At 36.4% G+C, this 15,525-nt stretch overlaps 1 protein-coding gene and 1 non-coding gene across 12 annotated transcripts in view; both read right to left on the reverse strand.

Annotated features, from left to right (window-relative positions):
* RALGAPA1 (Ral GTPase activating protein catalytic subunit alpha 1) overlaps positions 1-15,525 on the reverse strand; it is a 242,471-nt gene that overhangs the window by 168,823 nt on the left and 58,123 nt on the right. For all 11 annotated transcript variants that reach the window (XR_007412270.1, XM_025443673.3, XM_049113052.1 and 8 more), the window contains exons 9-11: positions 15,158-15,366; positions 12,945-13,184; positions 3,727-3,924 (exon numbers count right to left, since the gene is read on the reverse strand). Coding sequence is in view for 10 of the 11 variants with exons in the window: in XM_025443673.3 (XP_025299458.1) it covers positions 3,727-3,924; positions 12,945-13,184; positions 15,158-15,366 (647 nt within the window). In the remaining variant the exon portion in view is untranslated. The remainder of the gene's footprint in view (positions 1-3,726; positions 3,925-12,944; positions 13,185-15,157; positions 15,367-15,525) is intronic.
* On the reverse strand, positions 11,566-11,670 carry LOC112658120 (U6 spliceosomal RNA). The gene has a single exon (XR_003135523.1). It is a non-coding gene; the product is annotated as a U6 spliceosomal RNA (small nuclear RNA).

The raw sequence follows: 15,525 nt of genomic DNA on the forward strand, positions 1-15,525 counted from the left end.
TGCATAGAGGTTTTTTTTCTATCTCATCACTTTCAGTCTGTATGTGTCATGTAGGCAGCATACAGATGGGTCTTTTTAAAATCTATTCAGTTACTTTATGACTTTTGATTGAATATTTAGCCCATGTACATTAATTATTGATAGGTATGTAGTTATTGCCTTTTGTTCATTTTTCTAGCTGTTTTTGTAGTTCTTCTCTGTTCCTTTTTTCTTTCTTGCAGTCTTCTCTTATGATTTGATGATTGTCTTCAGTGTTGTGCTTGGATTCCCTTATTTTCTGCGTATCTGTTACAGGTTGTTTGTGGTTGCCATAGGGTTCATGTATAACACCCTATGTATTAGCCACCTATTTTAAGTTGATGGTCACTTAAGTTCAAACACATTCTAAAAGTACTATATTTTTACCTCCCCCTTGTCATGTATTATGCATTTGACACCATATTTTACATGTTTTTACTTTGTGTATCCCTTACATAGTTATTGTAAATACAGTTGATTATTACTTTTTTCTTTTAATCTTCATGCTAGCTTTATAAGTGACTGACCTACAACCTTCATTATATGTTTGCTTTTACAAGTTGTAGGAGTGCTAAAAACAATGACTCCACTGTTGGCCCTCCTTCTTGTTCATTTTTGCTTGATGACCTCTCATGGGGCTGTATGTCCCAGGCCCTTGGAGATTAATATACATACTTTAGAAATGCCTGCCAAGGCTGGGGTGGGAGAAGCTTGCTTTGGCCACCTGTGAATCTGTTAAAGATGATGCAGTCTTTAGCCTTCCACAAGATCTAATTAAAGGTTAGCTGTCAATTAGGTGCATGTGAACTCTGTGATCACATAATAATGCCCTTCTGAGTATCTCTTGCCCTATAAAATCTGTGAACTAAGTCTAGACTTTGTGGAGGATAGCTGTACAGCACCTGGATCATCATGTGCCTGATCATCTATCTCATCAGTAAGTTACCCTGAATAAAACTCTGTAAACTATATCGAGTTGCCTTCTTTGATTTCCAGTCTCAAAGTGTCTTCTCAGCTCAGGGAATACTTTACTGTACCTCCCCTACCTTCTAACACCAATAAAATGTTTTCTTTTATAATTTTATTTTTGCTTCTAGTTATGCCTTTTTCTTTTCTGCATAAAGAAGTCACTTTAACATTTCCTATTAAGGCTGGTGCAGTGGTGATGAATGCCTCTAATTTTTGTTTGGGAAATTCTCTCTAGTTCTGAATTATAACCTTGCTGGGTATTCTTGGTTATAGGTTTTCTTCCTTTGAGCACATTAAATACATCAAGCCACTCCCTCTGGCCTGCAAAGTTTCTGCTGAAGACTCAGTTGAGAGTCTTATAGATGTTCCCTTGTATGTTAGTTGCTTTTCTTTTGTTGCTCTTAAAATTCTTTGTAACTTCTGACATTTTAATTATGCGTCTTGGTGTAGACATCTTTAGGTTCATCTTATTTGGGGCTTATCTATGCTTCCTGAACCTGGATATCTATTTCTGTCCTCAGTTTAGGAAAGTTCTCAGCTGTTATTCCTTCAAATAAGGTTTCTGCCCCTTCCTCACTCCCTTCTTCTGGGACTCGTTTATAGCAAATGTTAATACTTTTGATGTTGCCCCAGAAGTCCCTCACCCTGTCTTACATATTTTTTTTTTTCCTTTTGCTGCTTGGCTTGGATGATTTCCACTATTCTGTCTTCCAGGTCACTGATCCATTCTTTTGCATCCTTTCCCAGGCTGTTGATTCCCTCTGGTATATTTTTCATTTGAATTATTGTATTTTTCAGATATCATTTTTTAAAAATAATTTCTCTTAGAAGTTCTGAATTATCCACTCTACTTCTAAGTTCAGTGAGCATCTTTTATGACTATCACTTTTAACTCTTTATCAGGTAGATTATGTAACTCCTTTTGATTTAGTTATTTTTCTGAGTTTTTTTTTTTTTCCTCCTATCATTTGGATCATATGCCTGTCTCCTCATTTTGTCTGACTCGCTGTGTTTGTTTCCAAGTATTAGATAGTAGGTCACCTACATCTCCTGGTCTCAAAGGTAATAACCTTATGTGGAAGGTGTTCAGTGGGGTCCAGAAGTACAATTCCCTCCTCCCACAGTCACTAAAGCTAGGTGCCCTCTGTATGTGCAGCATGCATCCTTGTGTTGTTGAATGAGCTCTGATGCTTGGGCATTCTGGTAGGCAGGCTGGCCCCCAGGCCAACTAGTTGCAATGCCTATCCAGGACTACTATGGGTGCACTGGTGGGAGGAGGTAAACCCTGGTGCAGCTGGCTATAAAGCCCAACCATGATGTTGTGGGTTGCTGGTGGACAGGACCAGTCCCCCAGTGCAGGAGTCACTTTGGAGGTACACCACTCCCAGCCAAGGCCACCCAGTGCATGTGGCAGGGTGGGAGCAGTTTAAGAGAAGGTCTGCTGGAGGAGTGGGTCGATTTTGAAGGAGAATACCAGGGTGGGAAGACTGATGCTAGCAAGGTAGGTAGAGAATGTCAGAACTACCACCCACAAGCATTAAACTACCTAGGCTAAATGAGGGCAAGAAAATGGTACCCACTAGTATTTCCATGTCCAAAGAAAAGTTCCTACAGAACCCTGCCCCTCCAGCATATGCTCTAAGATCAGTCAATAAATATCCTTTATGGGGGCACCTGGGTGGCTCAGTGGTTGAGCGTCTGCCTTCAGCTCAGGTCGTGATCCTGGGGTCCTGGGATTGAGTCACATATCAGGTTCCCCACAGGGAGCCTATTTCTCCCTCTGCCTATCTCTGCCTCTCTTTCTCTGTGTCTCATGAATAAATAAAATCTTTAAAAAAAATTAAAATTAAAAAAATATATCCTTTATGTATGTCTCAGGTGCTCTGCAAACTGCTGCTACTGTGCTGGGTCTCAGAGTAAGTGAGACTATGTGTGGGACCTTCAGGAGCATTATCTCAGTTTCCTATAGACCCCTGGCTATCCCAGATTTTAGCCCCAATGATTTTCAAATATCCTAAAGTTAAGCTCTGCTGATTTTCAAAGTCAGATGTTGTGAGGGCCTCATTTTTCCTGTGCAGATCTCCAGGGTGGGGGTGAATGACATGGTGCTTAATCTCCTTGCTCTTTAGGGAGTATCTCTATTCCTGTGATACCAAACCACTTGTGGGCCACCAGACTAGGGGTTTTGGTTCCCAACCTGACCACATCTCTGCCTTCTCAAGGTGGCTTTTTCTTTTCTTTTTTTTTTTTTAAGGTAATCTCTACGTCCAACATGATACCTGAACTCACAACTCGAGATTTAGAGTCACATACCCCACCAACTGAACCAGCCAGGCACCCTGTGGCTTTCTTTTTATCTTTAGTTGTGCACGAGCTGGTCTCCTAATCTTTAGATCTTTCTGAGTTCTTTCTTATATAGTTACAATCTTGGTGTGTCCATGGGAAGAAGTGAGCTCAGGACTCAGCCATCCTCCTACAGTCTCAAATATCACACCTTTTAAAATGGCATCTAATTGTGATCTATACAATGGATTAAAGAACCAGGATACTGATCTCATTATTAATTTTTAACGTTGTAACATCAAAAAGCTTTGGGGCAGAGTACTGTGGTAACTGCTATTTCACCTAAGTTGCAAATATACTAAAAAGTAAGTATTGTATGTCAACATGTTATTATACTTTTGTGAAAATCTAATATATTAAACTTATACTAAAATATTTGAAGTCTTATCAGTTTACCTCTTCTCTCTTTTCTCCTTCTTCCATTGAAATAACATGGTCTGTGACACTATCAATACAAGGTAAGTCTGAAGAAGAGATCGCAATTTCTTCAGGTTCTTGCATAAACAAAGGTTTTTCTTCTTGCTGAATCCATTCTTGATATACTTTTACCACTTTTCTCATAGCTGCTGCTTCACAAATTGGTAATAAAAATGCCTAGTGCAAAAAAAAAGAGAACACATATGATACATTTTACTTTGTCACAAACCACTAATACATTTTTATCTTCTTATAAAATGATATAAATGATTTTTAAAGAGTTAAAGTCAACCAATTCATTGCCAGAATATTTATAATCATAACAACTTAGCCCTCCTTTAAAAGGTTCAAGGTATAAGAAAAAAAAAATCTCAAAGAAATTCTATTCTCAAATATTAAAAAATGAACTTTTTAAAATTAGCATGGGAATCCTCTGCAGTTTCTCCTCAACTTTGCTGTGGACCTAAAGCTGATCTAAAACAAAATTTAATCATTTGGAAAATATTAGTGATCTCCAGAGCTAAGATATTAATGCACAAATTGTCATACTACATCCCAGGTGGCTTGATGAATTTACTAAACACCAGAGTGTATATAACCCTTGTCCTTTTAAGCCCCAAAGTCTGATTTTGCCAATACACTAAATATGCATCTTAAAGAAACTGGTATTAGCCATGGCTAAAAAAAATTGATACATAAAAACCAGAGTGCCAAATTATACATTTACGATGAGAAATAACTGTCATAGAAACCAGAACATTCAAATCCATACATTAACACCTTATCCTTATGAAGAAGCACCACTAGACATCAATATTAACTGAAAATAAGCTAAGATATCATTCAAAAAATATTTCTGCATCTATATACTCAGCAAATTTTCTGTTTGTAGATGAGGTCATCTCCAGTTCTGATTCTATGACCATAAACTATTATACAACCAAAAACTATGTGGAGAAGGAATCAAAATAACAGGAGACAGAAAAATCAAATATTAATGGTATTAGCTTAAGAAAATCTGATACAGTTTTCTAACAAGTGGCTTCGCCAATGGTATATGATTTACCAGGAGCTATGCCACCTTCTTCAGTGAAAAACAGTTACAAAACATTCAAACCAAACAAGCTGGTCTCTGGTATTTTTAATATTCTTTTATAATTAACCAACTCAGACTGTGATGGACACATTCCTTAAGATTTAATCAAGTACAGTGAGCATTTGGCAGACCTGGGAATTTTTTGTCTTCTTAAAGCAATGGTTTGCATTTTGGTCCAGAACCCCTACTCCATAGATGTCAGAAAGAATAACAGGTATTCTAAAATAAGAGTAACAATACTTTACATTTTTGCAAAAATCTTTAATGTTTAGCTTAATAAAAGATGGCTGGATTTTCTTGTCTGCTTGCTTCTGCATCCAATCTAATACAACACCACATGTAGGTATCTCTGGAAAACTTCACCATACTTGTGAAAATAGGACAGTGCAGAAAAAATACATAAAATCTTAGTACTGTCATGAAAATAGTTTTGATCTCATGGACCTGAAAAGATCCTAAAGACTTCCCAGAAGCCTGTGACCACAGTTGTGATCCACTGCCTTAAAGTGACTTTAAGGAAAAAAAAAAAAAATATATATATATAATATCTATATATAAAATTATACATATACACACATAAAATCTGTGCTGTTCTTAAAGGTTAAACTATTGATGTGTTATATTTATCTCACATCAAAATACCTGGGAGCTCCTCATTGTACACTCCAAGTCATGACAACATAAAGCACACTGGGTTTACTTATAAGGGGTAAATGCCTGGAGTGCATCTATGCCTATTCTATTTGAATATGGAGAATAATTTTATCATTTCAATGATTTGGGGATTTATGTTTTATAGTTATATCTTTACTTTAAAGACATATAACAATATAAATACCTTCATCTGAGATAGACTTCAATCATTATACTTGCCTGAAAATAACATCATCAACCATATTAACAAATTATCTCAAGACTTATTAGCTTCTAGAAATAAATGTTAGCCCTCAGGTAGCAATGATAAAGAACCTGGAATTCAATAATTACAGAATGTCTTCTTTTTTATTTTTTAGAGAAAGAGAGAGAAAAATTGTGAGAGCTGGGGGAGGGGGAAAGGGAGAGGGAGAGAGAATATCCCAAGCATGCTCCAACATCCAGCACAGAGCCCAATGTAAGGCTTGATCTCAAGACCCTGAGATCATGATCTGAGCTGAAATCAAAAGTTGGATGCTCAACCAAGTGAGCCACCCAGGTACCCCAACACTTAGAGAACTTCTTGATTCATTCACCAAATATTTACAGAACTTCTTGATTCATTCATCATGACTTGAGCTGAAATCAAGAGTCAGATGGTTAACCAAATGAGCCACCCAGATACCCCTCCGGTCATGATCTCAAAGGTTGCAGGATGGACCCTTGGTCCATGATGGACCCTCCTCATCAGGCTCTGCACTGGGCCTGGAGCTTGCTTGAGATTCCCTCTCTCCCTCTCCCTCTGCCCCTCACCACACTTTTTCTCCCTCTTTAAAAAATAAGTAATAAAAATAATTATCAGAATAAAAACATCTCAGAAAACTTGAGTTCCCAGCAATATCATTTAAAGATACCCCGGAATATCTCCTGCATAAAACACCTAAAAAAATACAATATACCTTTTTAAGTGAATGGCTCAGTTTGTAAGGATATTCTGAGTCTAGAACAAAATGTGAGTACTAATCCAGAGAGGAAAATGAACAATGAAGCTGTTGGCTGCTGCCTTGGACAGCCTAGAGAGTGGGTTTAAATAACCACCTGTACAAAGGTGAGACACAGATCAGTCCTACATGTAAAACTGACACCAATGAAGGCTATAACCTCAATACAAAGGTGGGCCAGGAGGGAGAAGGCAAAAAACAACGCCAGAGAAGAGTCAACGAGGAAACTTGTCTACTAATAGACTTGGGATACGGGAATCAAGGGAAGAACAGCCTTTCTTACAAATTCATATTCTCAGACTGGTCATCACATGACTTTGCTGCAAAGCAGGAAGAATCATAAATTGAGAATATTTATTTATTTATTTATTTATTTTTAAGAAAGAGGGAGGCCACTCTGGGTTGGTAGGTGGCAGTTTTAATTTTTATTTATTTACGATAGTCACACACAGAGAGAGAGAGGCAGAGACACAGGCAGAGGGAGAAGCAGGCTCCATGCACCGGGAGCCCGACGTGGGATTCGATCCCGGGTCTCCAGGATCATGCCCTGGGCCAAAGGCAGGCGCTAAACCACTGCGCCACCCAGGGATCCCTGAGAATTATAATTTAAAGTAAACCAAGGTTTGGTAGAACACATAACTCTTGATCTTGGGGTCATGAATTCAAGACCCACATTGGGTACAGAGCTTACTTAAAAATTAAATAAATAAATACAGTAAACTAAGGTTGACAGGACACCAAATACCTGGAGAAGTCAATAGCAGTTCCTCTCTGGAGGGACACAATTTTCAACCCAGGTTTCAAAGTAATTCCACAAAATTCCAAAAAAATATAAGTCCGTAACACAAAAACCCGAAACAAACGTGAATAAACAGAAATAACAAAAGGACAAAACTGCAAAAAACTTAAGTTAGTGGATTAGTGGAATAAAAAATATAAAATGAGCATTTTTAATGTTTTATTTTAAAGATTTTATTTATTTATTCCTGAGAGACACACAGAGAGAGGCAGAGACATTAGCAGAGGGAGAAGCAGATTCTCTGCAGGGAGCCTGATGTGGAACTCGATCCCAAGACCCCAGGATCATGCCCTGAGCCGAAGGCAGACACTCAACCACCACTGAGTAATCCAGGCATCCCATTTTTAATATTATAATTAAGAAAATGAAAATGAATATGAATAAAGAATGAATGAGCCACTGCAAAAAGTGAGTAGGCAGATATAAAAAACCACCATGTGCAATTTCAAAAATTAAAATATATGGAGTATGATTAAAAACTCAATGAGGGGAATTGTTTCCAAGAGTATGATGGACTAGGTAACCCAACTGATCCTCTGACTGAAAAAAACAAAATAGCAGATTCAAAGAGAAATTTAATCTTCTTAAACATACTGACTGATGAGCCAAAATGCAGGAAAAAAAATATTCAAAAATAAAAGCCTCTAAGAAATCCAAATTCAGAGAGGTTTTATGAAGAGCAATAGAGTTGACTTTCACTTTGAATGGAACCAATTACTTTGGTTTCCATGGACCTATTTTGGCAAATCTAGAAGTATACATCCAGTGGAAAAAGTCTCTCAAAAATAAAGACATTTTCAGACAGGCAAAAATTGTAAGTGTTAGATACCAATGAACATCCACTAAAATAAAATTCTAAATGATAAACTTCAAGTAGAAGAAAGTAATTCTAAATGAAAGACTGAGAGGAAAGATACTATAATCACAGAAAGTGATAAACCACATAACTAAATGAAAATAAAAACTGAATGCACAGAACAATAATACCAGGGTTAAAACACAAACATGCAAAATAGAACTGAATTATTTGATAACAACAATATGTTAAGTTGGGGGGGGGCAATTAGAGTAATAAAGTACCAAGATCCTTATACTGATAAGAAAAGGGTAAATAAAAACAATAATAACTTTAGACCTTGGGAAGTGAAGTAGTTAAAATTTATGTAGTTATCACTAAAGAAAAAGGAATAAATTATAACTTTTGAACAAAGTGACAGAAAAAGAATACAAAATGAGAAAACATCAATTAAAAAAGAAAGGAAAAAATAAGACAATAATAAAACAAAAGAAATACAGACATGGTAAAAAAAAAATACAGAACAAAAGAAGACAGTATCGACAAATCCAAACATTTCCATAACTATAATAAATATAAGTATTCCAGTCAAAAGACAAATTTTTTTTTTTATTATTATTCAAAAGGAAGTTTAATAAGAGGCCAGCTCACCTCTCCAATCTGACTGCCTCTGCCCTGGTCTTTTTTGCCAGCTCCCCTTTTTCTGCCTGCCCCTTGAGCTCACAAGGTCTTTGTCTTTGGCCTATTTCTTAAGCCAACCTCATTCACTTTTATAGCTTCATGTACAACAGGTTTGCCAGTGACTTCCAAATCTTACCAATCCCAAATTCCCTCTCCCAGAACCTTATACCCATCATCCCACCTCCCCACCGGACACCTTCACTTGGATTACCAGGTGTCAGCGGGTTTATTTTTTTTTTTTTTAAGATTTTATTTATTTATTCATGAGAGGCAGAGAGAGAAAGGCAGAGACAAAGGCAGGGGGAGAAGCAGGCTCCATGGAGGGAGCCCAATGTCAGACTCGATCCCAAGACCCTAGGATCATGCCCTGGGCCAAAGGCAGACACTCAACCACTGAGCCACCCAGGCATCCCATCAGCTGATTTAAAAGTGATCTCATTACTTTCCCCCCTAACCTTTGCCCCAAACCTGTTCCTTCTCTAGGATGCCCTTTCTTTAGTGAAGGTTCCCACCATGTACCTAGCTGCCCAAGACAAAAATCTCAAGAGTTGGCCTAGGCCCTCCATCCCCTTATATTCTTATAGGTCATCAGATATTCCTTCAACGTCTTATAAAGGAAGATTTTTAAAAAATCAAACCATATTTATAAGAGACATGCAAAATCTAATAATATAAAAGGGTTAAAAATTAAAAGATTATTTTAAAATACATGAGGTTTTTTTTTTTTTTTTTTTTTTTACCCCCCCCCCCCTTTGCCGGCAGCCCACGCCTAGTTTTTTTTTTTTTTTTTTTTTGTAGGGCTTGATCTCCCAAGATCAGGAGTCCCATGTTCTTCTACCCATTGAAACAGCCAGGTGCCTCACAGGCTAGTTCTTAAAAAGAAAGTGGTATAAATCCACTAATAGTAAATAAAATCAACCTTAAGCAAAAATAATATCCACAGATGAAAAGGGCCATAAATAAAATATTTAATTCACATTTAGATATAAAATTTTAAACTGATATATACTTACTAATTATATAGCTTTAAAATATACAAAGAAAAATTTACGGAGATACAAAGAAAAAAATGACATATCACTGTTACAGTATAAGATTTTAACACACTCCTCTCCATAACTGTGAGATCATGTTGACAAAAAACCTTAAGTAAGGATATAAAAAAGTTCAGAATTTAATGATCATTGGATTCAACAGAGAAGAATATATTCTTTTAAAGTACACAGGGCATTTATCAAAACTGATTACACACTGAGCCATAAGTTTCAAAATATTTTAAACAACTAGTATCATACAGGCTGTATTCTATGTCCAAAAGAATCACATCAGAAATTAGTTAGAAAAAGGAAAATCAAGAAACTTTGTTTGGAAGTACAAATATTAAATAAGACACAGGTCAAAGAAGGTAGTAACGTGAAAATTAGAAAATAGTTAAAAGTGATAATAGCAAAAATGCTATGTATCAAAATTTGTAGAATGTAGCTAAAGTAGTACTGAGTGGTAAATTAATAGCCTCAAAAAAGCCTCATGAGAAAAATGTGAGACTAAAATTAATTAGCTAGGAAAAAAAAATCAAGAAAAGTAAAAAGAAGGAAATAACAAGGTGCAAAAGTTAACAAAAGAGAAAAACAAGTATAAAACAGACAACAGCCAAAAGCTCATTCCTGAAAAGGCTAATAGAACTGACAAATCTCTAGCAAGACTCATCGGGGGGGGGGGGGGGGGGGGGGGGAAATGGGATGAATAAAAACTAACAGGAATGAAAAGGAGGGACAAGAATATAAATGCTTCAGAAGTTAAAAAGATTATAAGAGAATGTAATGAATTTTGAATTCTGTCAAATTTGAAAACAAATGCAGTGAACAAATTCCTAGAAAAAATATACTTACACAAAGGGACTCGAGAAATCAAAAATCCAAATATTTATAAAAGTCTGCTTTAAATTCTCCCATGGGATCCCTGGGTGGCGCAGCGGTTTGGCGCCTGCCTTTGGCCCAGGGCGCGATCCTGGAGATCCGGGATCGAATCCCATGTTGGGCTCCCGGTGCATGGAGCCTGCTTCTCCCTCTGCCTGTGTCTCTGCCTCTCTCTCTCTCTCTCTCTATCATAAATAAATAAAAATTAAAAAAAAAAAAATAAAATAAAAAAAAATAAATTCTCCCATAAGGGGGCACCTAGGTGGCCAGTGGTTGAGCATTTGCCTTTGTCTCACATCATGATCCCTGGGATTAAGTCCCACATCAGTCTCCCTGCAGGGAGCACCCTTGCCCTCTGCCTAAGTCTCTGTCTCTGTGTCTCTCTCATGAATAAATAAATAAAATCTTTAAAAATAAATAAATTCTCCCACAAGGGGTGCCTAGATGGCTCAGCAGGTTAAGTGTCCAACTCTTGATTTTGGGTCAGGTCATGATCTCAGGGTCATGAGATCAAGCCTTGTGTCAGGTTCCTTGCTTGGCAGGGAATATGCTTGAGATTCTCTCTCCCTCTTTTTCTGTCCCTACCCCCTTGCTTGCTGTCTCTCTCTCCAAAATAAATAAATCTTAAAAAAAAAAATTCTCCCACAAGTAAAGGACTCCAACATTATTTACCACATATCTTCCCTCTCCCATTCATCAAATATTCTATCAACACGAAACTTAAACTTGGCAACTAAAACCACTGCTAAAGCTGGACAAAATGTTAAAGCAAATTGGTTTTTCTTTCTTTTTTTTTTTTTTTAATTGTGATATTCACTTTGTTGGAGTTGTATGAAACTAAATCCATTTGTGTATAACTATACATTTTGTATTCATTAACACAAAAAGAAAGCTTCATGAATTTGCCTGTCATTAATTTGCCTGTGGTCCCTGTGCAGGGGCCATGCTAATTTTCTTCGTATCATTCCAATTTTTAGTATACGTGCTGCTGATAAAAGCACAAGGCAAGTTTGTTTCTTTAACTTAGGTTAACAAAGCTAATGCTGCCTCACGCTTTGTTTTGTGTATCAATAAGCAAGTGTACAAGGCAAAGATGTGCTTTGCCTAGACATCTTCCTGGCATGTAAAGGTATGTGGTATAGAATAAACAGCACTGAGATGGGAACTAGGATCTGGGAATTTTAGTCGCGGATCTACCAACTTACTTTCTGTGAGACTTGAATGATCCCCCCCTTCAGCTTCAAAACTCAATGATGTTTACCTGCAAAAGTTAAGTACTTTTGCTATTAAGAGCAAATGATTAGTTTTCATAAGGTTTATTTTCCACAAAATTTCTATGTAATTGAGAATGCGCACTTAGGAATTTCTAGCTATCTTTAGGTGAAATAGTTTTTATTCGTTTTCTTTCCCTCCATTTATTTATTTTAGTCCCCAAATATCTGCCTTAAGCAATTTTAATTTCAGAATGCGTTAGAGGACAAAACAGCTTCTGAAAGCAGGATGAAGGCAATGAAAGCATGCTTTTTCCGTTCAAAACCCACTTTTTATTGATTGGAGAATGTTAGATAAAATAATTTTACTATAATTTACTAATGAAATGGTAGGAAGAAAAGTGACCATAAGGTGAGTAACTAAGAAATTTGTTCTAATAATAGAAAGAGTATAGAGGATCCCTGGGTGGCTCAGCAGTCTAGGGCCTGCCTTTAGCCCAGGGAGTGATCCTGAAGTCCCAGGATCGAGTCCCATGTCAGGATCCCTGCATGGAGCCTACTTCTCCCTCTACCTGTGTCTCTGCTTCTCTCCCTCTCTCTGTGTGTCTCTCCGATGAATAAATAAATAAAATCTTAAAAAAAAAAAAAAAATAGAAAGAGTATAGGGGCAGGTGGATAGATAATAAACTAAAATCTTCAAAAACTAAAATATAGAAATAACAGAAATCAATAAAGGATTAGATATAGTACATTTTAAAAATTAAATATGAACTTTAAAAAACATTTTTTTAAAAGATTTTATTTATTCATGAGTGACAAAGAGAGAGAAAGGCAGAGACACAGGCGAGGAAGAAGCAGGCTCCACGCAGAGCCTGATTTGGGACTCGATCCTTGGACTCCAGGATCATGCCCTGAGCCAAAGGCAGATGCTCAACCGCTGAGCCACCCAGGCATCCCTTAAAAAAAACATTTTTATTAAGAATTTTAAATAGCTGAAAGCCAGTATATTCAATATTAAAACCAAAGTCTATATCACAAATTAAAATTACTGAGAGGTACTTTACCTGACGAAATATCTCCGTGACAAAGTTTACATTACTTCTCTTAGAAGAAAAAACTCTGCGAACTATTTCAATGTCTGTGAGATGTTCTTCATCAATACTACAAAGACTAGATGAGCTAGGTTCTCGCTCTGTGAGAGTGCTTGTGTTGGAATGAGACTGTTCTGGTTCTGCAGTTCTGTCTGCTTTATCAGCATTATCATTTTTGTTTTCTTCTCTGGATACCAAGCTAGCAGCTGCTCTCTAAAATAAAAATGAAAGGGGGAGAATATCATCCAACTTGGTATTTTGCTTTCTAATAGCAAATACTGGTAGGACACAAGCATTCCACAAATAACTTACACCACTGTTTAAAATCGAGCATAGATTTAATTTAGAATCTACTCTAAATAATTAAGTGGCAATGCAAATAACTTACATCATTGTTTAAAATCAGGCATAGATTTCATTTAGAATCTAAATAATTAAGTGGCAATGCAAATAACTCAACATTAAGTAATACAGTGATACTCACTAATCATCTATCCACCCATAATTAGATTTTAGAATGTTTGCAGTACAAACAAGTTACAAAAAGAAATCAAAGGAATGGAAGCAAAGTTATGACAGAAATAGAAAGGAAGCCATAAGAAAACTCAAGAATGGGGCACTTGGCTGGCTCAGTTGGTACAGAATATGACTCTTGATCTTGGGGTTGTAAGTTTGAGGCCCACATTGAGTGTAGACATTACTTAAAAAAGAAAGAAAGAAAACTAAAGAGAACACTCTATATTCTAGTTACTTAAAAGAATTTACCATGACTAAAGATGAAGACTGAGCCTAGAAATAAGGTAAAAAGTATTAAGGTTGGTGATGAGGAAATTACTACCATCGTATTATAGTAGCACGGCAAATTACTTTCCAGTAAGTTACTCAATTTTTGGTCTCAGTTTTGTCACCTATAAAACATAAAGGTTTAAATAAATGATCTCAAACATGACTTTCCAATCAAAAACCCTGTGATTTTAGTACATTAAGTTCTAGGATCATGAAAAATAGTTCTGCTTGAGTTTCTACACTTAATCATTATTTGTAGAGACCTTAGAGCAAAATTTTAAGGAAAACATACCCATAGTTGGCTGCAGATAAATAAATGATTAAGGGGGATATAAGTTAAATTTTCTAAACACTAATCAACTAAACATACACTATACCTCCACTTAATTTGTAAAAGATCTAAGAAGTCATAACAAAAACACACAGTTTAAGATTTTTATTTATTTTTTATTTATTCATAGAAATGCAGAGAGAGAGAGAGAGAGAGAGAGAGAGAGGCAGAGACAAAGGCAGAGGGAGAAGCAGGCTCCACGCAGAGAGCCCGACGTGGGACTCGATCCAGGGTCTCCAGGATCACGCCCCAGGCTGCTGGCGGCGCTAAACCGCTGCGCCACCGGGGCTGCCCAGTTTAAGATTTTTAAAACTAAATGAAGAAAATCTGAGAAAAGGAAAAAAACTATAAATAAATAAACACTGCAATATAGGTAAGTTCAGAAAAAAACACATATTAAGGGAAAAGAAGAAAGTGGTAAGTGTAAAAAAGAGGGAAAACTGTTTAATAAAAAATACCAGAAGGTTAAATATCAGTCCCTCCACTGTAGAGCTGTATAATTTTACACCACATTTCTAGACTCCTTGCTCTTGTTGGTAAAAGGGGAAAGGAGATAGGGACAAGATTTTTTTTTAAGATTTTATTTTTAGGTAATCTCTACATCTAATATGGGCCTTGAACCCACAACCTTGAGCTCAAGAGTGGCATGCTCCACCGACTGAGCCAGCCAGGCACCCTCGGAGACAAGGCTTTAAATCAGGATTCTGTGAATGCTTAAAAATCAAAAAAGAACCATGATGTCCCACAACCATCTGATTACAAATTGTTTCCAACTGCAAGAATTCATGTGTACAATTCAGAATATTTTTAGTACTGCACAATTAACATAAAATACAGAAACAACTAGAAGCTGAGATTCATACATGACTGGAATTATCTCCTATATCTTCCAAGTTTTTTTCTATTAAGATTACTGACTCTGTAATTGTTAGAATTCAGATTAATAAAATGCATTTGTACAAAGAAAATATTACCATTATTTGTTTTAAATGTGTTCTACACCTAAGGTAATTGAAATCCACAGACACATCTCTTAATCCATTTTTCACAAGTTTGCCCTTTGTAGTACCTGAATATTCTTTGGCAAGACTTCACCTTCCATCCCAGGAATATGAGGTCCTGTATGTGGCTTTGGCTCAAGCCAGAAAGAAACCAGCCAACGGATGACAATAACTCGAGCCTTAATGAAAGGTTCTTTTGTACAATAGATTGCTTCATTGGTTTCAGCATCCTTTTTTATCATAACATAATGTGGCTTTGGTCTCACCTGTGGGATATCTATGAAAAATAAAAGGAAAACAAAAACCAAAATAAAAAAGGAATTATGCTTAGATACATCAACATTTTTAAACATTTGAGAAAACACTTGTGATGATATCCTTGTTTTGGAAGTAGATTTAGTACAAAAATGGCATTTTAAAATAATCTGCTAGATAT

Source organism: Canis lupus, chromosome 8 (genome assembly GCF_003254725.2).
Source record: "Canis lupus dingo isolate Sandy chromosome 8, ASM325472v2, whole genome shotgun sequence".
In the NCBI taxonomy this organism is placed as follows: domain Eukaryota; kingdom Metazoa; phylum Chordata; class Mammalia; order Carnivora; family Canidae; genus Canis; species Canis lupus.